Source organism: Lontra canadensis, unplaced genomic scaffold (assembly GCF_010015895.1).
Source record: "Lontra canadensis isolate GAN:19392208 unplaced genomic scaffold, GSC_riverotter_1.0 scaffold80, whole genome shotgun sequence".
Taxonomy (NCBI): Eukaryota; Metazoa; Chordata; class Mammalia; order Carnivora; family Mustelidae; genus Lontra; species Lontra canadensis.
In genome coordinates this window covers 4,145,578-4,172,368 of record NW_022631074.1, presented here as the reverse complement: position 1 = coordinate 4,172,368, position 26,791 = coordinate 4,145,578, and the positions used below count along the sequence as shown (strand labels likewise).

At 37.4% G+C, this 26,791-nt stretch overlaps 2 protein-coding genes across 3 annotated transcripts in view; one reads left to right on the top strand and one right to left on the bottom strand.

The window, feature by feature from the left end:
- ZNF654 (zinc finger protein 654) overlaps nt 1-22,028 on the bottom strand; it is an 80,974-nt gene extending 58,946 nt beyond the window's left edge. Inside the window, exon 1 of one of the 2 annotated variants that reach the window (XM_032882216.1) lies at nt 21,732-22,028. In XM_032882216.1, the coding sequence (XP_032738107.1) occupies nt 21,732-21,920 (189 nt within the window). In that variant the 5' untranslated portion in view covers nt 21,921-22,028. The remainder of the gene's footprint in view (nt 1-21,731) is intronic. The other variant, XM_032882218.1, reaches the window with a different exon arrangement.
- Nucleotides 22,029-22,867: 839 nt separating this feature from the next.
- On the top strand, nt 22,868-26,010 carry CGGBP1 (CGG triplet repeat binding protein 1). The gene is given in 2 exon segments (XM_032882222.1): nt 22,868-23,228; nt 25,428-26,010. Coding segments are annotated over 2 exon segments (738 nt in total). The 5' UTR covers nt 22,868-23,013; the 3' UTR covers nt 25,951-26,010.
- Nucleotides 26,011-26,791: the final 781 nt, after the last annotated feature.

Genomic DNA, 26,791 nt, shown 5'->3' with positions numbered 1-26,791 from the left:
AGCATGAAGGTCATGATGCTTGTTGTGCCATGAGTAATAAAGGTCATTATTTCTGACCCAGGAGTTTCATGTTTTCTGCCAGTATCCATGAACCTGTGGCAGGCTAACTTAGATAAAAATCTTACACCTTAAACGGGTCTCTTACAATTCTAAATTGCATTACCAGAAAGTTAACTGGGAAGTAAAAATTACTGCTATGATGACCCCAAATAGGACACACTTTTCTAAGAAAACTACCAAAGGCAAAAAGAAAAGGAAAAAAAAAAAAAAAAGTTGGATAAATTGTGGTTACCTGCCTTTAAATTTTCTCTTCACTAGTGTTTGATCAGCTTTACTAATCTCTTTTTGGACACCATAACACCATTCTGATGACACCTAAAATATAGGTACCTGACAGTCTCCTATTTTCCTGTCCTCCATCCCAAACAGTCTGCCCTAATCCATATCTACTTATAACCTTATTCACTTCCTATTTATGGATGAGTTTATCTCCTTAGAAGGGAAACTTTCTATTTTCTCAGCTTCTGTTCTTCTTATAGCCTCCCTCATTCAACAAGATTCTGCTACTAATATTCTGCCAGATCTAGGTGAGCCCAAACCTAACACAATAAAAGTCCTTGTGGGGGACATTTCCAGTAAGTTTGTTAGAATACCTATGATGGGATAGAAACAAAATTACTGAAACTTACATATCTTCTTATACTATTCAACATCATACCAGACACTGCTAATACACTGTAACATTAACCTAACACTTTAAGACTCACTATAACACTATTTCTCTTTTAAATATTTTCCTTAAAACATGTGGCACTGCAAATTACATTGCCCTTTAATTTGAAGTTTTTTTTCCTGTGCTATCATAAGCACCAGCTAATGAGAGTGCATACCATGATATCATAATCTGAATGTGCTGTACCAGGCCAAAGTACACCAAACACCACATCTTCCATTTTCCTTTTTCTTTTGCATTCTAGTAAGTAACAGTCTTAGCATAATGACCAAAATAATGTTCAAGTTGCTGCAAACAATGGGAAAGTATTTACCTGGATCTTTAAAATCAACCATTGCAATAGTTCTAAATTCTTCAAGAAAATGGTCTAAGAAACAGGATCAAGATCAACCATCCATTAGAGATTTGTAAAAACTTTTTTTATTATTTTTTTTAAAGATTGTATTTATTTATTTGACAGAGAGATCGTGAGTAGGCAGAGAGGCAGGCAGAGAGAGAGAGGGAAGAAGCAGGCTCCCTGCTAAGCAGAGAGCCCAACTCGGGGCTGGACCCCAGGACCCTGAGATCATGACCTGAACTGAAGGCAGAGGCTTAACCCACTCCTTTTTTTTTTTTTTTATTTTGAAGGACATAACAAACATACTGCAATGCAATTTACTATAATTTATAGAAACTATATAAATACTGCTGAAAGAAGTTACAGCTAAGGCCAAAAGCATGCCGTGATACAAGGGGAGTTGAAGAAAAGGGCACAGTTACTGCCGGAATAGTGCAATGATCCTACAGCATTTTCTCAGCACTCTCATTTACAGGAGCATATATCCTTACCTAAGAGGGATACAGTATATACTATACACTGCCATATCTTAATTTACAAAGGCAAATTATTGTGCGAATGAGCAGATTCATTCTTTGGCAAAATTGCCAAAAGACAGACTTAGTGTAAACCCATCCAATTAAAATTACATTCATTATTTAAGAACATTATAATACACCATCCAAATCACCATGGACTGAAAAGTATCCCCCTTAAATTCATATGCAATCTATGCATTGAATGAATTTGCTAACTTTCAAAATACCTGACATAAACATTGTAATAGACATTGTCTTTTCCCCATCCGTTCAGTATGATTATGTTATTCATTTGTAATATAGCTACTATATATGTAATCCCCTAACTCTGTCTACTGAGGGGGCAATAAGAGCAGTAACATCCCAGTAGCAATATACACTTAGGGACCAAATCTTGGTTTCTAAATGCTATTCTCCATAAAAGAAACTTGGACTCCTCAAGGTCTCCACCAGCAGGCCTGAAGCAGGGAAAACACAAGATAAGACTAGAACATTTTGTGGTGCCGAAGTAATGAAATTCTGAAAAATGATGGGGTATAAAAACACAGGAGCCAACCTGAAGGAGCTCCTAAGTGCTATAGCTGGAACAATTTAAGCAACAAAATAAAAGATAGTATTGGACTTAAATCCATAGAACAAGATAAATATCGAGGAGTCCACAGTGATACAAATAATCAGTTAAGTAAATGTTAGAGATGAGACAGCACTTCCTCACAGAAAAGTCCCAATTAATAAACAGAGAAGAAAAGAGATATAGAGAATCAGCATTAGGCAAATACACAGTAATGAATGCTGCAGACAAGAGCCACAGAGCAATGCTAGTATTTGTGGGTAAAGTTTCAGGCAAGGCCACCTGGGTGGCTCAGTTGGTTAAGCAGCTGCCTTTGGCTCAGCTTATGATCCCAGAGTCCTGGGATGGAGCCCCAGGTTGGGCTTCCTGCTCAGCAGGGAGTCGGCTTTCTCTCCCTCTGCTCCTCCCTCCCTCAAGCTCATGTGTTCTCTCTCATTCTTGCTCACTCTCTCTCTCTCAAATAAATAAATAAAATCTTATGGGGAAAAAAGGTTTGAGGCAATGCAGGATTTGCAGTCTCAAGTTATCTCCCCCAAGACATTTATCAACTAAAAATAAAAAGACACTAACTTAAGAGAGTGCAGAAACCCCCCAGACACAAACTTAACCAAATCATCAAAATAAATATCACCAGTAAGTAATATAACATATCATTATAATCAATCTCTTCAGATGGCATACCAAGAAAGAAACAGTGGCATTTTTGTGGTACTTTTGCCAAAAATGCCTAACCTCATCCCAATCATGACAAACCCAAACTGAGGGATGTTTTACAAAAAAACTAATCAGTATTCTTCAAATGTGTCAAGGTCACGAAAGATAAAAAACTGAAGAACTGTTACACACTGGAAGAGACTAAGGGTAAGTAACAACTAAATACAATATGAGATCCAGAAATAACATCCTGGAACAGAAAAATCATCAGTGGAAAAACTGTTAAATTTCTAATAAGTTCTATAATTTAGTGATTATTACACCACTTTTTTTTTTTTTTTAAGATTTTATTTGTCAGAGAAAGCAAGCAAGCAGGGAGAACGAATGGCAGGCAGAGGGAGAAGCAGGCTCCTTGCTGAGCAAGGAATCTTGATGTGGAACTTAGTCCCAGGACCCTGGGATCATGCATGACCCAAGCTGAAGGCAGACAGACACTTAACTGAATGAACCACTCCGGTGTCCCTCATTTTAAATATTTTAGACAAACTTTGATCCCTGTCAATTTTTCACTTGATTCCAAACTCACTAGGAAGAATAATATATTAAATGCTTCCCTCATAAACATTAAAACTGGCAAATAAACAAGCGAACCCCAAAATATATGCACAAGCAAATGCATATGAACATCAAATCAGAATGTAGGATGCCAGTGGTATACACAGATTATGTTTGCACATAATAATGACTTAACTGTCTTGGGCTAAGCAGAGCTCTGCATCTGACTTCAATTCAGCATGGCCTAGCAGGTATGGCTGAGGCAGTGATTTTATTATTGCATTTTTTTAAAAATGCCCTTTAGTTATACAGGGGTTTTAGACATTAATAGGTGGAAAATTTTTTGTTCTTTCTGTCTGGTTTCTCAAACAACTACAAGCCAGAGGATTAAATTGAGAAGCTGGTTAAATTCCATACGCACCTTACAACACTAGTATGTAAATGTCTAGCCTTTAAATTGTTAGTCCTGTGGAATATTGCTGAGCCATAAAAAAGAATGCAATCTTGCTATCTGCAATGAGGTGGATGGAGCTAGAGTAATAAACCAAACAAAATAAGTCAGTCAGAGAAAGACAAAAACTGTGTAATTTCACTCGTATGTGGAATTAAGAAACAAAAAAGATGCACAAAGGGGAAAAAGAGAAAGGAGAAAAAAAAAAATCAAGAAAGAGACTCTTAATTATAAAGAGCAAAATGATGGTTACCAAACAGGAGAGGGTTGGAAGGATGGGGTAAATAGGTAATGGAGATTAAAGCATGCCCTTGCTGTGATGAGCACCAGGTAAGTTACAGAACTGTCAAATCACATATACTGTACATCCAGAACTAATATAACACGTTATATTAAAAAAAAATGAAATTTCTTAATTTGATAAAAACTGAAAAATAAATAGTCCTAGATCAGCTGAACTAACTCTGTCCCTCTCCTTCTTAATTTTGTTCTCAAAGAGCAGCTCTTAGATTCATGTAACCTGTCCAAAGGCTTCTAAACTCAGTGTCACAATATGGTCTCAAGTAGCTTCTGGAATTGTTAAGTACATAAATCTAATTAAGGATGCAGATATGAAGATTTTATCTGAGTTCAACAAAGACGGCCAGTAGATTTTATCAAGTGAACAGATGAAGAAGAGTCAGATTCCTTATTATATAGTGCATAAATCATTTTCTTTGACTGGGACAGAAGAAAAATTCAATGGATATTATAAATTCAAAGGCCAAAAGAGAAACTTAAAAGGTCCATACATCAAGTACTAAATTTAGGTACCAGGTTTGCTTACTCTCAAGAACTAAATATGCTTAAAAATAATACAGTTAAAACAACAGTGGTAGAGTTAAAAAAAATAAAAGGAGGTAGGTTATGTTGATAAAGATGAAAGAGAGGTACTACCTTAAGAATAAGTTCACACTTAGAATTAAGGCTAGATAGGGGAACCTGCATGGTTCAGTCAGTTAAGCAGTCTGACTCTTGATTTCTGCTCAGGTCATGATCTCAAAGTCATGAGATGGAGCCCTACATCAGGCTCCGTGCTCAGCGAAGAGTCTGCTTAAAATTCTCTCCCTCCCCTTGTCCCTCTGCTCCTTCCCTTGCTCCCTCTCTCTCTTTCTCAAATAAATAAATCTTTAAAAAAAAAAAAAAAGACAACTAGATAGACAGGAAAAAAGGAAAGGAAATACATATATACCAGAACTATGTGCTCTTAAAAGAGGAATTAAACGGAAAAGGATATTTTAGTTGTTCCTCATTAGAGAGGAAGGGTGACTAGTTCCAAAGGTACGTAACAGAAGAATGGAAAGTAACTTTGGATAGAAATCTAAGTGAACCAGACTAGAAATTCAACTATGGCAAGATGTTCTTTTAAAGAAATAGAAAGTCCATAAAATCAAGTGAAAAACCACACCTTGAAGGCCATTATATAAGGTAACATAAAATCTGGACAGATCTAAAGGTAAAACAAAACAAAACAAAACAAACAAAAAAACCTGGAAAATTACCTTAAAATACCAGAAGCATTTCATGGACATTTCAAATTACTAGTTATTATGGAGGGTAATATATGGTATGGCATGGTGCCACAATGGAAACGACCCAAGGAACTCAAAGTTAGGCATCAGAGAGTGAATAAGGAAAAGCAACACTGAAGAAAAAACAGGAAGTCAGTCCTAGGTCTGAGGTTGCGCTGATAAAATTTTCTTTAAGTGAGGGAGATGAAGAGTGGGCAAAATTTGTCCGATAATGAATGTTTTTTAATGAACTGAGAATTCCTTGACTTTCGTCTATGATGTCATGGGAGATCTTAAAAGAGGTAACTGTAGAACATTCAAACCTGAGCCCAAATGCACAGAGAAAGGAAAAGGTAGACAAGACAAGCCAACTAAAGGCTAAAATGTAAACAAAAACAAAAACCAGGTATGTTTATCTGAAAGAGTGTAACTTACTATTGCTGAAAGGAAATGTGACAAAAAGGAATGTTTATACTGTCAATGAGACAGAACAAATGATGCAAGGCCCAGAACAGTTAAAAGCAGGGTAAAGAAAAGGTCTAGAGGAGCAAATGGCAAAAGAGATTGTTTTCACCTAGCTCTTTCAAGCACACACATCAGAAACATCAAAAGCAGCTTCATTTCTGGTACCTGTTTATGGTTATTACCCAATTAATAAAAATGTGGGGCACATCAGGAGTGCTTTTATAAAGGTTCTAGCTCAATAGGTCTGAGAATTTCAGGGAAGATGGCAACAGCCAAGGTAGCCCAGGACTAAAAATGTCTTGGCACAAGCCTGGGAACAAAGAAATCCAGAGATAAGGACAGAACACTTGGGCTTTGGAAATTGTAGGGCTGGAGTCCTGTGGAGATTGTGCCTTGAACTTTACACACTACAAGTGATATACTATTTACAAAAGATAGTATAGAAGCTGTGCCGCTAAACAGAATGCACACTTATTACAGCACAGGAATACCAGGACTACACAAAAGAAATGGAAATTAAAAGCTTTTAATACATGAAAAAAATTTAAAGGAAGAAACATCAAACATACTCTAGTGCCCTGGGTGCCTTCCACAGAAACTTGCAAACTTTGCAAGGCAGAAATTCAAATACACTTTCAAGGAAGTAGAAATGTTCAGATTAAGTGTTCCCACTGCACCCCCCCCCCCAAAAATATGATAAACATAAAATGGCACATTCAAACACTTGATGAATTTTCCCAGTAAAACTTAGGTGTAAGTTCTAGGCCCCGGCAGTTGGCATAAATCACTGGCACCCTAGTAAGGTTAAAACCAAAATTGATTTGATATCCTGTTTTCTGTGCACCCATCGTTCCTGTGATATCACTGAAGTCTACTGGCAAAAGTAATGCATGTCAGGGCCCCTGGGTGGCTCAGTGGGTTAACCCTCTGCCTTTGGCTCAGGTCATGATCTGAGTCCTGGGATCCAGCCCCACATGGGCTCTCCGCTCAGCAGGGAGCCTGCTCCCCACCACCCCCCACACCTGCCTCTCTGCCTACTTGTGATCTGTCAAATAAAAAAATAAAATCTTAAAAAAAAAAAAAAAGTAATGCATGTCAACTGGACTATGTACTAAGTTGAAGGAATTACTGTTTTAAATTTAATGGGTATTGGACTGAGTAGAGTAATACATTTTCCCCTACTGACCTTCTGGATTCTTTAAAAAATTAAGACACAAAAGAAACCGGGAGTTAAATAATCCTCTTTTAGAGAATTGAAAAAAGCTACTCCCAATCAGAGAAAAACCACCCAAGCTACAGCTCTTGAAAAATCCCCACCTCTAACTGTAGGGGCACATGAAAAACCACTGGCTCTGATTAAGCAATATTCTGAAAGGAACAAATTTGGGATCTTACCCTCTTTGGATTCTTTGTAAACCGGATAATGGGAGACAATTCATTTGATCAAATTTGATATATTATTAGTTGACATTTGGCCCCTGTCCCCAAATTAAAACCTGGAAAGAAATTTTAAACTTAAAAATGACTACAAGTAAGTTAACTCTCAAACACAGAAGGCTCCTCTATTAAAAACCCTTTACTCAGTATTACTAAAAAGAGAAAAGAAATTATGAGTTCTGTATTTCAATAAACTTTATCATCAGTTACCTGAAAATGCCTTGTTCTTAAATGGGAATGCATATCCTCGACATTAAAAAAAATGTCTGTTTTGGCTAGTGACTAAAAATTCTGTTCCTTTTTTTTTTCTTTTAAGAATGCACTAACTCTTCCGACCCAGTAGTCAAACTGTACTGATCATTTAGATCCCTTAATTGGTCCTTCTACCATTTACTATTAATATTACCACCATATTCCTAGACACTTCAAACTAGAAACCCAATGCAAGTTCATAAAATTCTTTGTTCCTGTCTCCACATTTAACCAGATGCTAAATACTTTATTTCCGTATTTCCTGAAATTGTTCTTGTCTCTCCATTTTCACTGCCTCGTCAGGCCCTTAATCACTCCTTTTCTAAAATACTCCAAAAGCTTCCTTTTGTCTAGGCTTTCATTCATTACTTCATCAAGTTTATTTTAAAACAATATTTTATGAGTAATAATGGTACCATTGTGCCCTTAAACCTAAAATTCAAATTCCTAAGCCAAGATCTAGACCAACCCATTTTTCTTTAATCTTAATATGGACCAATACTTTTCTGAATATTTGTTTTAGTCCAGTGGTTCTCAAACTTTAGTATGCATCAGAATCATGGGGAGGCTCGTGAAAAAAACAGACTGCTGGGTCCCAGCCCAAGTTTCAAGATTCCGCAGGTCTGGGGTGAGGCCAAGAATTTGCATTGCTAATACTCTTCACACTCTATTGCAGGTCTAGGGAATCACACTTTCAAGAACCACAGCCCTACACAATTAACTACCCCCATTCATAAATACATCAATATCATCTACTTTTTAACAAATTATCTCCTCTACTTATACTTTCCTCCTACTCATACCACTTCCTTTTTCATGTCTACATTTTAATACTGACAATTTTTTAAGACTCAATTCAAATGTTATCTCATCCACTAAAACTTTCCCAAACTACGACTATTAGAAATAGTCTCTCCAGCTGAACTTGGAGAGGACTTAATATACACTGTGTTAGTGGGACTAGCCACCATTTCGCTGTTTTAGGTTTACTTATATTTACTCATTCATTTATTCTAAACTTATTGAGTACTTACTGTGTACCAAGTACTCTCATGCTTTCATTTTTAGTAGAAGGAAAACTGGTACACAAATATATACATTAGATGGTGTTAAGTACCCTGGAAAACAAAACTCTAGGTAAATGGAAAAGAGAATGCTAGAGATAGGATGCTACCTTATACTTTATGTGGGGTGTTCAAGGAAGGCTTCCATCTCTTATAAAAGGATATTTGAGGAGGGTCCTAGAGCAAACCATATAGAAATCCAAACGAAAAGTGTTTCTGACAGACAAAACAAAAGCCAATTGCGAAGGCCAAGGGCAGGGGCATACTTATTCAAGTTAAAGGAAGTGCAAAAATGCTAGTGCAGTTGTAGGTTATTAGTGGAGGCAAAGAGTATTATGAGACTAGTCAAAGAGATAGAAAAGAGCCTGATCATGAAGCACTATAGTCCACTATAAGAATTTTGGCTTTCTGAGACAGAAAAGCATGAAGGTTTAGAAGAGATCTCACATATCTTTAAAGGGATCACTTTGGTTGTATGGAAAATAAACAAAAAAACTGGAAGCAGGAGATAAAATAATCCAGAGAAAAGATAACTGTGGTTTAGATCAAGGTCATAACAGTGCATGCCAGATATGTCTTTTCTCCCTTATCAGATGTTTCAGTTCCTTAAAGGCAGAGGTTGTGACTTTTTTCCTTCTTAAATCCCCTATAACCATTAAAATGAAGCTTTTCATAGTTTACAATTTTTTTCTTTAGGAATACTTTCTATAACACTTCAACGGTACTTTATTTATCTATATCTATGCCTAAAATAATTAAGGATAATTCTACTGGTATTAAGAAAAAGTAAGTTACATACTGTCTGAAAGACACATATGCAGCATTTTAAAAGCACCTATTAAGTTATGAGTATTTAATACTTGAAGGTAAATTCAAAGTATAAAAGAGAGAACATGGGGTGCCTGGGTGGATCAGTGGATTAAAGCCTCTGCCTTTGGCTCAGATCCTGATCCCAAGGTGTTGGGATCAAGCCCCACATCGGGCTCTCTGCTAAGCAGGGAGCCTGCTTTCCCCCCTCTCTCTGCCTGCCTCTCTCTCTGCCTACTTGTGATCTCTGTCTGTCAAATAAATAAAAATAAAAATAAATAAATCTTAAAAAAAAAAATTCTGAGTCAAAGAAGACAGACCAAAAGACCACATATCTGATAATCCCATTCGTATGAAATGTCCAGAAAAGACAAATTTAGAAAAACAGAAAACAGATCAGTGACCTACAGTGAAACTGCAGATCAGTTGTAAACAAAGTATAGGGGCTTTGTGTGAGTGATAAAAGAGAAAAAAAGAATCTCAAGAGTTTAAGAACAAAATGACTTCCGCTATTATAGAAAATTAAGAAACTATAAATACAGTAATTTTTTTCATAAAAATCAAGAAAAGTTAAGGAGCAGCATAGTTAGAGCTAAGTGCTAAGAAGCAAAAATTGCATATCCACTCTAAGTATACAAGCACAGGATGACACAGGAAATCAAAATAATAAAAGGATAAATGAATTTTAAGATCCTCCTAACTTAGTTCTACCTACTTTTTTACAACTTTCTCCTCTCTAGAGGAGTTTGGATTATATATGAAAACAAAATCATCCATCATTGTACTGTCCACATATAACCACTACATCATGGTGTATTTCCCTTTTCAAGCTGTGTGACTTGGGGTTAGTTGCTTAATCTCTCTGAGTCTCACCTGCACTATTCATAAAATGAAGATTAAAAATAGTATCTATCTCACAGGGTTGTTGCAAAGAATAAATGAGAATCTAGGACATGGGCTGACATACTTTTTCTTAAAGAGCCAAAATGCAGCTTATGGACCATACATCCTCTATCCCAACTACTCAACCCTGCTGTTGTATCATGAAAGCAGTCATAGGAAATGTAAAAATGAATGTGCAATACTGCTTATGTCACAATGGCTTACAGCAAAGGTTCATAACTTTTGGGTGTTTTGGGATTGTTGTTGAGATGTGTTGTGTTTTTTTAGCAAGTTTTGAAATTCTTAAAGAGAATCTGACAAAAACAAAAAGCAGACCAAAAATATCTTTAGTCTTATTCAACAAGGAAATGGCAAATACAGCTTTTTGCAAACAATTTCAGAGAGTTCACAGACCTTCTGAAGTATACAAATGGCTCCTATATTATATCATCAAAAAATCCTATTTCTAGGGGTGCCTGGGTGGCTCAGTGGGTTAAGCCTCTGCCTTCGGCTCAGGTCATGATCTCAGGGTCCTGGGATGGAGCCCCCTCACATGCGGCTCTCTGCTCAGCAGGGAGCCTGCTTCCCCCTCTCTCTCTGCCTGCCTCTCTGCCTACTTGTGATCTCTCTCTCTCTCTCTCTGTCAAATAAATAAAATCTTTAAAAAAAAAAAATCCTATTTCTAATGAAGTGGCTCATTTATCTTCACCACACTTGCCTTCTCTAAACTACATATAAGCACAGTGAGACCACACCAGCCTATGTTCAAGCTATATAATCCTGTTACAAATTTTCTACCTAAATTTTTTTTGTATTATTGTATTTTCCTAGGTCATTATATAGTCATTGAACACATAATTTTTTAAGGCTAAATAATAGTTTATGGGGGCTGAAAAGTTTTCAACTATTTTAGATGTTCTGGCTGCTTTTATATTTTCAATTTATTCCTTTCATTAATTATAATTAATGTTATGATAAATAGTCTTATATCCAAATTTATATTTCCTCAAAAGTTAATGCTTAAGGAAAAATACTAAGCCAACCGATAAAAATTATTTTTAAAGTTTGTAATATATTTTGATGAATAGTGGTCCAGAAAGGTTGTGGTGATATTTACTCTCACAGCTGAAAATGAGCTGTCCATTTCACTAAACCCTCTTAAGCATGGAAAATAAATTTTAGACTTTTTACCTGAGAGACCTTTAGGCAAGAGTTTTCAAAACATGGTAAAAGAAAAGATAATTAAGCTCTAAAATGCATACCCACTGTATCCTAGATTAGTTAAGAATTCCACATCTACACAAGGTTATAGCTAAGTAATATGTACAGACTTTAATCACTGAAGATAAGTATCTAAAACACATTCCATACTCTCCTGCCTTCAAAACACAATAACATAATTTGCAATGACGTGGAACTAGAGGATGGATGGAACTAGATGGATGGAACTAGAGGGTATTATACTGAGGGAAGTAAGTCAATCAAAGAAAGACAATTATCATATGATCTCCCTGATATGAGGAATTTGAGAAGCAACATTGGGGGCCTGGGGGGTAGGGAAGGAAAAAATGAAACAAGATGGGATGGGGAGGGAGACAAACTATAAGAGATTCTTAATCTCACAAAACAAACTGAGGGGTCAGGGGGTTAAAGAGAGGGTGGTTGAGTTATGGACATTGGGGAGGTTATGTACTATGGTGAGTGCTGTGAAGTGTGTAAGCCTGACAATTCACAGACCTGTATCCCTGGGCTAATAATACATTATATGTTAATTAAAAAAAAATGTTGTATTAGTTGTTACACAAATAAAATGCCCTATTATCCAAATAGAAAAACAACAACAACGTAATAACATAAAATAACTTCTACTGGTATGTAAGCATCAGAACTCTTGCATTTTAAAAAATAAATACTATAGTGAGCCACTGCTTCTGAGAGAAGTATATCCCATTTAGGTGGGTTGAGAGAAACAAAAGAAATAGAAGAGTTGAGAATCACTTCTTAAAGGGAATTTCTGATAGCTTAAGTTTGATTTTTTTTCTCTTTTCATTCATGAACATCTTTAGTTTCTGCTGCCTTGACTCTTTTTTAATCACTATTTCTACACAGTCCACAACTGCTTTATTAAATACATATACACAGATGTTACGATACCAAATGCATACTCCTAGGTATAGTATAATGTAAGTGTATACTGAAATGGCTAAAAACATACAGGCTCTGGACAGTCAGGCTGGCCAGATTCCACTCTGACAACCACATACTATCTACAGCGCTTTCGTCAAGCCATTAACTCTCTCGGTCTTAAGTTTCCTGATCTGTAAAATGGGAACAAGGACACATAACCTGTAGGGTAATGGATTAGGTGATAAGACACATGAAAGGATTCTTATGATGATGTGAGGTAATAAAATGCCTAAGTCATGAAATGAAGTGAGATGAATGACAAAGGCAATGTGACATAGTGTTAGGCTACCTCTGACCTTTTGACAATATGTAAAAGGAGGATCATCTGCTTCTGGACCACAGTTGACCTCAGGTAACTGAAAACACAGAAAATGAAACCATGGATAAAGGGGCTACTATACTGACATAACTGCTTCTCTACCTTCTATCTTTCCTCATTTCACTTCTCTGTACCATTTTTTACCCCAAATGAAGCCAGAAAATGAGCTTGTGCCTTTCTTTCTCCAAATTAATTAACTGATCAATTACAACACTCAACCCCAAATAAATATAACTAATCATGTAACTAGTCATGCCTTCGCCTATGCAGATAAGCACTGCTGAACAAAAGTGTAGACTAGTGATACTCTACATTAATAATCAGCAAATTCAAATGGTTCTGTAGGTCAATTCAACCTACCTAAGAAGCTACCATTTTAGACTTCCATTTGCCTTAAACCTCCAACCAGCATCATGTACACTCAACAGATACACTTTTCCTGCTACCCCAAAGCTCCTACATAAAGCAACCCCTCCATTTGTACTTTGAATCTTAATCTTCCTTCCCTTTTTGGAATCTTATAGATTATCCCTTCTTTCTTTTGTAGATTTACCTCATCCTCAAACTACTCCACTCTGACTTCTGCTCCTATCACTATATCAAAACAGTTCTGCTTAAAATCACCAAAGACCTCTCTGTGTTAATTCAATGGTTGGATCTCAATAGCTTTCAATGTCAAGTACCATTCACTCCATCCTGAAACACTCTCTTCCATTCACTTCTCTGACACCATAGTTACTTGGTATTCTCCAACCTCTTTAACTAATCCTTCTCAGATTTCATTTGAAGACTCAATCTTTTCTAACAGGAAATTTAACTGTGGAATTGCTGAAGGTTCATTTCTAAGTCCTCCTTCCTTTGCCATTCCATATTGTCTCCCCATGTTAGCTCATTCATCCACATGGCTTCAAATACCATCCATCCACATAGCTAGGATGACCAGATCTCACTTCAGCACTCTGGATTCTATAAATTCAGCTATCTCTAAGATCCCTCCTTAGCTGAGGAAAGGTGTCTTAAATTCAACATGTTCAAACTAAACCAAAAACTCCCAGCAGACCTCAACTTGCCCAAGAATCCAAAAATAGGCAAGCGTCTTATTAAGCCCTATTTTATTGTATTATATACCTATTCTTTGAAGAACTAATCAAAGTTCTAATTGTACACAAAAACAATGCCTGTTTGCTTACTTCTACAGACCCAGTGCCTTATATAATTGACAAGCTTCAACTATAGTATCAATGACTTTTTTTCCTACTGCCTAGATGGAAAGCCTTTCAGCTATTTTCATACTCACTTCTGCTTTGAAGAGTTGAGTGTACCCAGTGTTTGGTACAGAGTGCAGTATACTAGACTTTGGGATCGTATGTAACAAATTATACAGACAGAACTCCTCTCACGTTGAGTTTGTCAGCGGTATTCCACCATGGCTCTAACCAGGTGACACTGATTGGGTCTCACACTAGGAACAGACCCATGGTGAAGAGAGTATACTGCTGAAATAATGAGCTGACCTGTCAGAGAAATAGGGAGCTAAGAAATCAATGTGATATATATATTATATGAAGGCTAAAAGGTTACCTATCTAGTACTAGATTTATTGGAAATTACAAAACTTAAAAATACTCTCTAATTTAGATGAGGTACTACTATAAATAACTACAATGTAACCAGAATTAATATTTAGTTAAGTAAACTAGTTTAGATTTTAAATGTTTTACTATTCTTACCACTGCATATTAATGCACTTAAAATGGTATACCAATTAACCATAGTTTACTGATCTTATTTATGTTTTCAAATAACTTACCAGACATTGATTTTACCATAGCTTTCTTAAATTTAATTTAAAGTTCTCTTTTTGTTTGTGATCACTAAGGTATAGTTTAGTACTTTTTGGCAGAAAAATCAAGATTCAGTGCCAACAATAATAGTACAACTGGTGCCTCACTTGTGTTTGGCAGAACTGCAAATGATGGTATCATTAAAATACTTAAAAGCAATGAGCTTCATTTAAAAATATTTTCTCCTACCATTTTATCTACAAAGTTAAAAATGAGATTGACTTTCTTTAAGCCAGTATGATGGGTGGTTATTAGAAAGTGGTTATTTTTAATGCAAGATTGTGTAAAAAGAAGTTATTTAAATTTACAGTTTCATTGGTTAACCTAAAATGACCTTTATAAGTTCACATAACCAATTCATTTTTTTTAAAGTTACATACTCTAGTAAACAAGGAGTTCACTTTTACCATACTCAAGTAATCTGGCATTTACAGCATTTATTCACAGAAAATAAGACAGGAAGGTAGGAAGAGTAAAAAATAAAGTGTTTTTTATACTTTTATTTTTCCTCTGACTATTAAGATAGTTGGTTTAATCAAGAAAATATTAAAAAATTAATAAGTGTAAATAAAATAATCAAATTCAGCTATAAATTTATCATGAAGAAGTTATCCATTTATTAACAATTTGGTATGTTTCTTTTCAGTCTTTTTTACTTACAAAAATGGAATTACCTGTTCCTATGCCTTTTCAGTAGATACTATAGCATGAACAGTTTCCCATTTGAATAAATATTTAAAAATATGTCTCTCAGGAGAACATAGGATTCTACTACATGTAACAATTCCCCTAACTTTGGTCATTAAAGTTATTGTCAAGGATTTGCTATCATAAATAATGTCATAAGGAACAATAAGTACTATTCAATTCTGAAAGTCAATTTAAAACACATTAAACAAAAACAGCAACAAAACATTTAGCTCCCCAAATATAGCCATCAAGATTTAGGGTTCACTTTGCTTTGTTTTTCCTAATTATAATAAATTAATGTGTTTCCATGGAATTCACCTTTTATGAACACTGCAAATGTCCCAAATGTGTCAAATTTTGAAAACCATTTTTAAAAAGCTAAAGTTTTAATTTGCAATTTAGTAATAAAAATTATTTTGCCAAAAAGAACGCAAAAAGTAAATCTGTGTGATGAAACTATTTCTAGCTCTGAATATTCACTACAAAGTACAACAGGAAGTAGGATACTCCTTTTCAAAAGTAAGTTAATCACTTTGAATTAGTTTCAGTTCTTTCCCTTTTCATCATCTTTCATGTCTATTATTCTTTATTGAGCTGAAAAATGAATTTGAGATTTCTAGTTAAATATAGCAGATTGAACACACATTTATTTCTGCTCCCACTTGAAAAATCCACTGAAATAATAGTAAAAATATTTTTGTTTCAAAAGACCTAAACCCACAAGGAGGAAAACAATGAAAAGAGAAAAGATGACAACATTCAGATAGCTATTATTTAGAAAGGAGGGAGGGAATTCAGGAACAAGTTAATTTGTACTGAAGAACACCAGAAAATCCCAGGAATCTGAAACACCATGTATCTTCAAAAGTGGAGGTGAGAGTGAAAAACAGTATGTTCAAAGTCTCCCCTAGATCCCTTCCCCTACCAGATCAATGGAAACTCGGGATTCTCTGAAGAGGCTGAACTGTAAGAGGCTTGGAAAATGGGCAGAGGAGGAAGGGGTTAGAAGGAAGGGAAGCAATAAAGAGGAAAGTCGGGAGCGGTGGTAAAATCAAAGTGTACAAACTGAAGAGTGAGTTCGTAAGGTACTCCCTACCTCCACCATCAACTAGGCTAACTGATCATATACCTAACGAGGAAAAAAAATTATAAACATGGAGGTAAAAATCCTAAGAGCTAAAATAGTTGTAAGTGACTGCCTCAAGGGAATATGTGGGTTAAGAATGGGACAGAGTATGACTGCAGCTTTTTGTGATAAGCTTGGGTGGGGGGGGGGGGGGGCACGGAGACAGACACAACTGGTAGCCTAATATCCTAATATCCTTGTTTTCTTCTCCCTTACTAGCAGAATCATAGACATGTGTTTATCAGGAAAAATAATACGAAAAAATATTAAAAAGTTCTAACTTTTTTTTTCAGATAGGGATAGCTAACAAGGTAGAAATTGAAGTCACTGAGTAGGATTTAGGCAATGTATGTCTTACCCAAACACACCCTGTTCCTACTACTTAGAACTCAGATGTGATGGCTGGAACTCCAGCAATTATCTGGAGTCACAAGGCAAACTTGAGATAAGACAACGATGACTGATAAGAAAAAGCAAATGATGGCACTATGATGATAAAGCCACCATCATTTCCATATTATCCATTCAAGACTTTTCACATAAAAAATAAATGTACACAACTGTTTAAGCTCTTTAAGTCAGGTTTCTATTAGAAGCAAAATTCAATTCCTGATATTTAAGTCCTACAGGACCTTTTAAAATAAATACATATAAAACATTTATAAAAATTCAAAATAAAAAATAATCCCAATTAATAGCAAGAATTGTTAATAATGTATTCTTATACCCTAAGAAACTACTCAACTATAAATACTATGTAAATTCTATATTAAGACTAAAAAATAAAGACCATATTTTCCAAAAACAATTAAATTGTAATTTCTCTAGGGGCGCCTGGCTGGTTCAGTTGGAAGAGCACATAACCCTTGATCTCAGGGTCATGAGTTTAAGCACCACATTGTGTGTAGAGATTACCTAAATAAATAAAACTTTAAAAAAAAAAGCTTAAATTTTAATTTCTCTAAAGAGACATTAGCATGTATTTAAAAATATATATTTTTGCCATTTGTATCAGTATTACAGACATAAAGTATCCACTGAGTTTCAAAGTAAGGTTATAGTGGGGTTTCTCAACATTGGCACTATTGGTATTTGGGTCGGACAATTCTTCGTTGTTGGGGCTGCCCTGTGCATGTTCAACAGCCTCCCTGTTCCCTACCCACATTATGCCAATAGCAACCCCCAATGAAGACAAAAATGACTCCAGACTTAAAGAAGGTCCCCTGAAGGAAACAAAATCTGAGAAAATATAGTTGTTTCTGCACATCATTTAGTATTTCATCAGGGTCTTCTAGTTAAATAACAGAATTTTAGACATGTAACATTCCTAAATTTTCTCTAAATTTTATTGTGGGATACAAACTATAAGTGATCTACAGATTAGATTATCTCTCCTGTCCCTCTTAAACCGTCAGAGGATTTCACACTAAAGAAATATTAATAGCTTCTACCTAATTAATCTTATCTACGTGCCACACAGAGTACTGAGCACTTCAGGTTCATTCTCTCCTTTTCTACTCATGACATCCTCATGGGATGGCTAGCAACCCTATTGTAGTAAAAAAACAATTTAAAATCTATTTTACTCAATATATCAAAGTATTTCCAGAAATATTTCTTTATTACTCACTATATTCTTTCTGGCACTAAACTAAGAACAGAGTACCTTAACTTGCTAGTATATAAATTTATGATGAAAACATTTCAATATACCTACAACAAGGTAAGTTGAATTATTACAACCATCATATATTAGAGAAATAGTTCACAGTACCAAAGAAGTCAAAGAAATAATAATTACCTATTTCTTCAAATATTTTTTATACTGCAGCATAATGAAAGAGTACTTTGAAAATTTTTCATCCATGACTCCCTGAGTACTTTCAGTAACTACTTTTCCACTTTACACAACTTGCCCCCAAAAATTCATTTTATAATTATTTGAAAATTTTTTAGAAGATTTACCTACTTGACAGAAAGAGAGTAGAAGCAGGCGGAGCAGCAAGGGGAGCAGCAGTGGGCGAGGGAGAAGCTGAGCAGGGAGCCCCATGTGGGGCTCAATCCCAGTACCCTGGGATCATGACCTGAACTGAAGGCAGATAAAACATACTGAGCCACCCAGGCGTCCCCTGAGGATTTATTTGTAATTTCAGTTTGCACTTCAGTAGAAATTGAGGCTGGGTTCAAATCCCAGCTTGCCCACTTACTGGAACTGAAGACAAGTTAACTTGTTTAGGCCTCAATTTCTATTATGTAACTTGCAGAATAAGACCAATATGAAGGATTTAATAGTTAGTGGGCCCTCAATAAAAATTATATTTCCCCCTCCTTCCCTCCTTAAAGCAAATGAAATATCAGTTAAGGGCCAATTCTATTTAAGCATTTGTTCAGAGTCTACTGATAAGAGCCCAGGGAGGTGTGACAGAAACAGTCAGTCCAGCATTAGACCATGTAACTATTTGGAAACCAGCACTTTCAATATCTTAAATTCATCATCTCAAAATTAGCTGAAATCTCTGGGGCTATTCCCTTAGTTTAAGATTTTATAATTACTGGTATTGCTTCTCAAATAGAAAAGTATGTCATTAAAGTATTGAGTGTAGGCATAATTTATTACATATATTACCTACTGTCTTCTGTTTTACTTCTCCTTGTGGTAAAAGACACAAGAAGCTCTCTTTTTAAGTCTTCCTTCCTCTCTCCCTTCACCCACACAACTAACTGCCAAGACATTTTGATTCATATTTCTCTCTGAAAGGAAGATAAATTGGAGCCTTTCTTCTCAACACCACAAGGCTCTGTGTATAATTCATGTATTTAGTTAACTGCCACCCACCCAAGTGTATATTATCCATTTCATAGATTACCCATGATTAAGTAATTTACTAATGAATATATGTTACTTAATATTATTCTTAGTAAACATTAGGAAACCAAATGCTTAAAAAGAAACAATCTTTGGGAATTAGTTATATGATCCACTGCTTCTCTTACTGGCAAATAAAACAGAACTACTATACTAGGATCATATTAATCAACAGATAAAATTCAACTTAATACAGATAATCCTTTATTCCATCTTAAAGTTTTAATACAAAAAAGAATTTCACAAAGCTCACCTGCAAGGTGGAACTAGGACAGGAACCCTAAGAACAGATCTACTGGTAATCTGGAGTACTATAAAATATGTAATGAGGTTTCAGGTAAAAGTCAGTAACATGAAAGTATGTCAATATAACTTAACTCATAACTTAGCAATATAAAATAAAAGTTTGTTAAGTATTTCCTGTTTAGTTTATTTTCTTGGATATGTAGGAGGTATTGGGAGTTTTATAGAACCATCAACTTCATTTGTTCTTAAAATAATTTACTGTCATTGTTCAGATGCTATATTTCACAGGCTAAATTTACTAATTTGTTCTTAAAACTGATTTCAAGATATAGAAGAGTAGTTAAAAGTTTTACAAAAATGTCTAGCCCTCAAAATTTCAAATTCTACAGAAATTAACACTTATCTGATCAAGTAAATTAACAAAGCTAAATGTAACCAACAAGTTGCTCATTAATGATATAAAAGAAAACAGAAAAAAATGAAGACTTTCTGCCATTGAATATATTAAAAAAATCAAATGTAACCTAATTTTCAGAAATTTTAAATACCATAGATATAAAGTCTACCTGTAACATGGTTTCTACATATAAAATATACAGTTAGGCAATAAATACTGTAAAGACACTGAATCTCTAAATCCAGTGAAAGCCAATACCCCCCCCAAAAAAAAATTTTTTCAAGAAAGGCTCTAAACAGAGAACAATGCCAAAGAAAATCGACACACTTTATACCAAGGCAATTTCCACCTTCAAACCAACTTATCTATCAATGTGGGAGGAGGGAGTAAAAAAAAAATTTTTTATTTAAGCTAAAATGTTAAAAACTTACCTGAAAATGTCAACTCTGTCCTTTTTCTTTCAATGCTTGTAAAGGCATAAAATCAAATTTCAGCAAACACAATGCCCACTTCTTGTTAACTTTATTCCTACTTGTTACCACAATGAAATGAAGCTAAATTCAATTAATATGTAAAAGATTCAACTCCTTTACATATTCACTCATTTAATTACTCTCCCTATTTGGCAGAAGAGGAAACTAAGGCACAAAATGATTAAGTAACTTGCAGGTTACTTAGGTTACAGGGTAACAAAACTAGGAAGTGGTGGAGCCATGATTTGAACCCTCTACATCCAAGATAACAAACAAATTTAAAAAGGAATGGAGTGTTCAAGGAGTGTTAAAAAAGAATTACAAAACAGTTTGCAAAACAAGAGTGTTGTGAATGAGAACGAAATTTTTAAACTATAAATACATGTAGATGTGAATGTAAATTACACAAATTTTACCCCTAGACAAGTACTTTGTTGCTCTAATATCTGATTACGGTCAAACACTTCAAACTATATCAAATCGTAGTGGCAGATTACCAAGTAAATAATTTACCGTCACCGTCCGTACACTGTATTTTACAGGCTACATAAAATACATTGTAATTTAAAACATGGAAGGGGGTGGTGAGGTAACCCGAGCAATAGTTTAAGGAAAACTACTTTCTCTATCAGTCGTTTATTAGAAAAGGGAGTACGTGTGTCGGGGAACCAGGGTAAGACAAGGTAAGATGACAACCACACAGCCTTAACCCCACCTCCCAAGAAAGTAACACTGGGTCAGCACCTACACCGACTGGAGAACTGGCCCCCTGGGATCTCGTGAGGGGATGACAGGAGACCCTAGGAGAGGGGGAGGGGTGGCGATGACAGGAGAGGGGGCGGTAGAGAGATGGCATGCCACCCATCTCCGAAAAAGGGGAGAATACGGGGGGCAAGGGGCGGAGAAGGGAAGGCAGGAAATGTTGCCAGAGATTCCAAATGAGGTGAGAAGGAACAGGGTAGGAAACCCTAGATGGCGGGACCCTCGGGCAGACAGGGGTCTGTTTGGAGCACAGGAGGCATGTCAGTACACAGCCTTCCTGCCAGCTGACCCTCCTTCCCTCTAGTCCCTCTACCCCTGACAAACTCTCACTTTCTCAGCAACCCTAAACCCGCGGGTCATCCCAGTCCCGCTCCCTGCCCCCCACCCCAAGCCGGATAGGTGGAGAAGGGAGCTTCACTCTCTCTCCTTGTTGGTCTGGGGGAGCGAACACCGGACACAGCCCTGATTCGAGAACGAGAAGGGCAGGAGACGCAAGGAGGCCCAGGACCCGGGTGACAAGTCCGGGCGGCCGACGGGAGCCTCACCTGACAGAAGCGTCGGCAGTAATCCCGACTGCTGATCCCAAAGCCGCCGACACCGCAGCTGCCGCCGCCAGCGCCACCTCTGCCGTCGCCCGCAGCTCTAAACCCAACAGGGCCTGGCGGGGACTCCACAATGGCCACGAGCTCTTCTCCGAGGCGTTCGGCCTCTTGATCGCTCTCTTCCTCCGCCATGAGGCTCTCGCCGCCCAGCGCGTACCAGCCCCTACGCCGCCGCCGCTGTAGCTGCCTCGGCTAACCTCCTCCTCCTCTAGTTCCCTCCCCCTTCCCTCCGCCCCAGCCGGACAGGGGCCTCTCGGCTGGCTCTACTTCCGGCTCCGCCCACCCACGCCCCCAGTTTTCATTGGAGAAGTCTAGCCGCCAATCATACACATGCCCACCCTTCCACTCCCATTGGCCAAATAAGCCGTCTGTTTGATAGACTCGCGGTCTGTTGGTCAATGCTGCTCGGCGGTTGCTGGGGACCGCCTACGAGCTTTGCCGTAGGCGGCGCAAGAGGACGGGGCGCGGCGGGGGACACGGCGGCCGCCGCGGGGCTCGATCGGGCAACGGCGACGACGGCGGCGGCGGCGACGGGTCTTCCTCCTCCCTCACCCCCTTGCTCCTTTTTTTCTTCCTCCTCCTTTCCTTTTCGGCCGGGTCTCGTCCACTTCCCCTAACGGCGGCCCCGATCCTACGGTACCGAGGAGCTAGGGAGGCCGAGGGTGGGCCCGGCCGTTGGTGCGGGCTTTGGGCCCGGGGCCTTCCGTCCTGAAGCGGGAGCCGGGGGCGGGGCCGGGGCGCCGTTGTCGGCGGGAGGAAGAGGGAGGAGACGGGAAGCCTGACAGCAGACGCCTCCGCCAGGCGCCTGCCGCCTCCTCCCCTGAGACTGCCGCCAACTCTGCTGTCGAGTTCTCAGGCCCACGGCCGGCAGCTGGGTCTCGGCCCTGCCCAGCTAGCGGGGCAGGGGTTGTGGGGCGCCAGCGTGCTGAGCTTGGCGCGGGAGGAGGGAGTCTAGACGCCGGGAACGTCCCGCGCCCCGCCTTTCCCTCCCCCTCCCGAACGCTGGGGCCTGGGGCGCGCGAGAGGTGCAAAGCGGGGCGGACAACTGAGAAAGGACTGGGTTGAGTGTTGAGGTAAACGTCGGAATCCGGATTTGTTGTGTGGAGTTTACCTAAAGGGAGCGGTTTTAAAGACGCCTCCGTGCTGGCTGTGTCGCTCTTATTCGTCTTTTTATCTACCCTTCGTTCCCTCCCCCTCCCCCATTTTTTCTTTCCATTTGTTTTTCATGTTTTACAGTAAAGGCATGACTTCCCGGCACCGCAGGGAAAATAGGGTGCAAGCCCAGAAACTATTTCCCCATCACCACTTGTTGAAAAACTGATTTGAAGGCATCTCCGGGTTTCAACAAACGAAAGTGCCAGGATTTCAAGCGTCTTTGGTTTTGCGCTGGAGACCCTTCACTACTGAGTATCAAGACGAAGAAAACTGGAAACTGATCGGGTAAACACTTAAACTTGAAAACTTTTGAGGTTTATTTCGATCTAGTAAATAATTTGCTGCTTCGTTTTTGGTGACTAATTCCTGCTCTTAACTTTTTAACTTCCTCGTTTAAAATATTTTTACCTTCTGTTGAAAACACTTTTGTTACTCGTGTCTCTGTAAAGTCGAGCATCCTCTACTGGGTGGATATTTGCCTCTGCAGTAACACAGATTTTTGAAAGTTGCAGGACATTGGAATGTATAGGCCTTTCACAGTAGCACAAATGATTGAGCATTTTATGCTTCAGAGAATAATGAACATGTTTATTGTTTTAAAGTTTGAAATCTAAATATTTAAAGAGAGACGACTTTCACATCGAAAGATTTAGGTATTCCTGGGCACAGATATTTAATGTTTCTCATAACTAGCTTAGAACAAAATAATCATAATTTTGACTGATTTTGCTATAGGAATAAAAAATTCGTACCATTGAGTGAAAGTACAAGCATGTGTAGTGTTAATTCATTGCTGACGATTTGGGGGGCAGGAATCATATCTGTCTTGTCTGCTGTTGAAAACCTATGGCCTGGGCGCCTGAGTGGCTCAGTGGGTCAAGCCTCTGCCTTCGCTAAGGTCATGATCTCAGGGTCGTGGGATCGAGTCCCGCATTAGGCTCTCTGCTTGGCAGGGAGCCTGCTTTCTCCTCTCTCTCTCTTTGCCTGCCTCTCTGCCTACTTGTGATCTCTCTCTCTGTCAAATAAATAAATAAAATCTTCAAAAAAAAAAAAAAGGAAAACCTATAGCCTAATACAGTATTTGGCACATGAGAGTCAAGCACTGAACAATTTGTTAATGAAAAGAAAATACAATTGAAATGTATTAAAACCAAACTTTATCATACTTTGCAGAATTTCTGTGAAACATTAAATCTGTCTCTGAGTTTACATCCACAGGTGTCTTAACACATTGGCAATTTAGAGTTCTTTTGAGAGAGATTTCCTATAACCCAATTATGAATTCTCTAGTTTGGGTTGAGAGAATACTCCATTATTGCTGATTACACTATTAAAGCATTGATGTTGAGAATGTACTTAGGAATTTTTCTCTGACGTATTTATAGAGAACAGCATTCCATCTTGAATTGTATCAAATTCATTTTAATTCATATGTACATGCTAATGTGAGAGCTTAGCCCAAAGGCAAAGCTCCAGAGAACAAATGGTTGTCACTGACAACATTTGTTGAGTATCTCAAGTTTTCAGTGTCCGTAATGTAACATCATGATTTTGGCAAAGATCATAGAAATTTGTTATTAGGGTAAATTGAGAAATTATTAAGCTGCTTCTGAGTTAAATACTTGGAAAAATAGTAAACATAATCATTTACTTATTCCATCAACAAATTGTGATTGAGCACCTATCATATATACTAGGCACTGTGTTAACTTCTTAGATTTGTTCTAATTTACTAGTTAATAAATGAAATAAATAATTAACAAATGTATTAGTCTTTGATGGAAAAAAGGGAAAAAGTTAGAAAAAGCACTTTGCATATGTTGATTATCATGCTTTAGAAAACTTAGTGGAGGCAATACATACATAAAAAAAATGACTGACTTTGAACTCTGTACCTTGGCTTTAACATTTAATGTCATTGTTGCTGCCTTTTAATTGCAGTTGGTCTGTGTTCTTTTTCAGTTTTTGCTTTTTTTCTTCTCAGAACAGATCTTCATATAGAATTAGGCCAGTTTAGTGGCCCACCTGTTTGAACTAACTTTGTACCCAGTTGCCTATAATTGTGTTCCTAAAATCAGTTGCCCTAGAACTGTGAAGGTAAAATCTTTTAAATTTCAATACACATCTAAATTGATGAGAATAATATAATTAATACCCTAAATATTGACATCAGATTAGGTTTTCCTGAAAGAGAGTGACATTGGAGTTAGTTGGAATTCATTTTTCATAGTTCTAATTTATTTGAATTTCATCAAATTCAAGGAATGGACCTAGTTGTTACTAGTAACTAGTTACTGGTACTAATAACTAGTACCTTACATATTTCAGGTAAGTTAAGACTTAATGGATAAACAAAATTTGAATTAAGTTTTCTGATGTCTTTAAGTCTTGAAATGTTTATATCTGTTTGGTTTGTTTTTTTTTAATTACTTCCCAAATGAACTGTTGTTGTAACACTTACTTTTGTTTCTCTTGTCTTGAAAGAACCTTATTCAGAGTCAGAATGGAAAGATTTGTAGTGACAGCACCACCTGCCCGAAACCGTTCTAAGACTGCTTTGTATGTGACTCCCCTGGATCGAGTCACTGAGTTTGGAGGTGAGCTGCACGAAGATGGAGGAAAACTCTTCTGCACTTCTTGCAATGTGGTTCTGAATCATGTTCGCAAGTCTGCTATTAGTGACCACCTTAAGTCAAAGACTCACACCAAGAGGAAGGCAGAATTTGAAGAGCAGAATGTAAGAAAGAAGCAGAGGCCCCTAACTGCATCCCTTCAGTGCAACAGTACTGCGCAAACAGAGAAGGTCAGTGTTATCCAGGACTTTGTGAAAATGTGCCTGGAAGCCAACATCCCACTTGAGAAGGCTGATCACCCAGCAGTCCGTGCTTTCCTGTCTCGTCACGTAAAGAATGGAGGCTCCATACCTAAGTCAGACCAGCTGAGGAGAGCATATCTGCCTGATGGATATGAGAATGAGAATCAACTCCTCAACTCACAAGATTGTTGACAAGGAGGTTACCACCATTGTGATCAAGATAAATGTGGAGTATTAAAGTTATGTGTTGATTGTGTGGTTCATTTTTATATTTATTTCATTTAAAATCATGTGATGCAGAATAGTTTTGCAATGTGTATATAGTTGCAGGCAAAAAAAAAAAAGACAAAAAAAAAACAAAAAACAAAAAAGAAAAAAAAACCTCACTGCAAAACTTGTTAATTTTAGTCACCAATGGTGTAAAGCAAAACTTAGGGTTTAGAGTGTGCTAGGATACCTGAAACCTGATGGTTATCTTTAAAATTGATGGTTTTTCTCCTGAAATGTTTGTGCATGGAAGAACTGCCCTGCTTTTTTACCCTGTTGCCATATATGATTATTCCTTGTGAGATTACTTAATTACTTGGATTGAACACTAGCCTAGGAAATTGAAGCTGCTGCCAGGCAACACCACTTGACAGTAACTTAAAGGAATTATTTCTGATTAGAGGATCCTCTTCAAAAAGGAAGGGATGGTGGGAAACTGTTCTTCTATCTTCAGATCCCTTGAAGAAATGACTGTCTATTTCAAACTATGCGTGTATATGATGTAGTTACCTATCTATCCTTCAGTTCCTCACTGTCTTTTTTCACCTTTTTTAAGGGTTATTGTATTTAGTAGCAGCTTCAAGTGACCAAAAGACTAAAATCTTTCTTTCAATGTCAGTGCCAAAAGCCCTGGGGAATTTTGCAGTGACATGATTTTAGTCTCTTACTATAAACAAATTTTGAACCATAACTTTTCAAGCATCCTCTTGAATTTGCAAGCTTTTTTTTTTCTTAATGTCTTGATGTTAAAAGATTTCAAGATTGG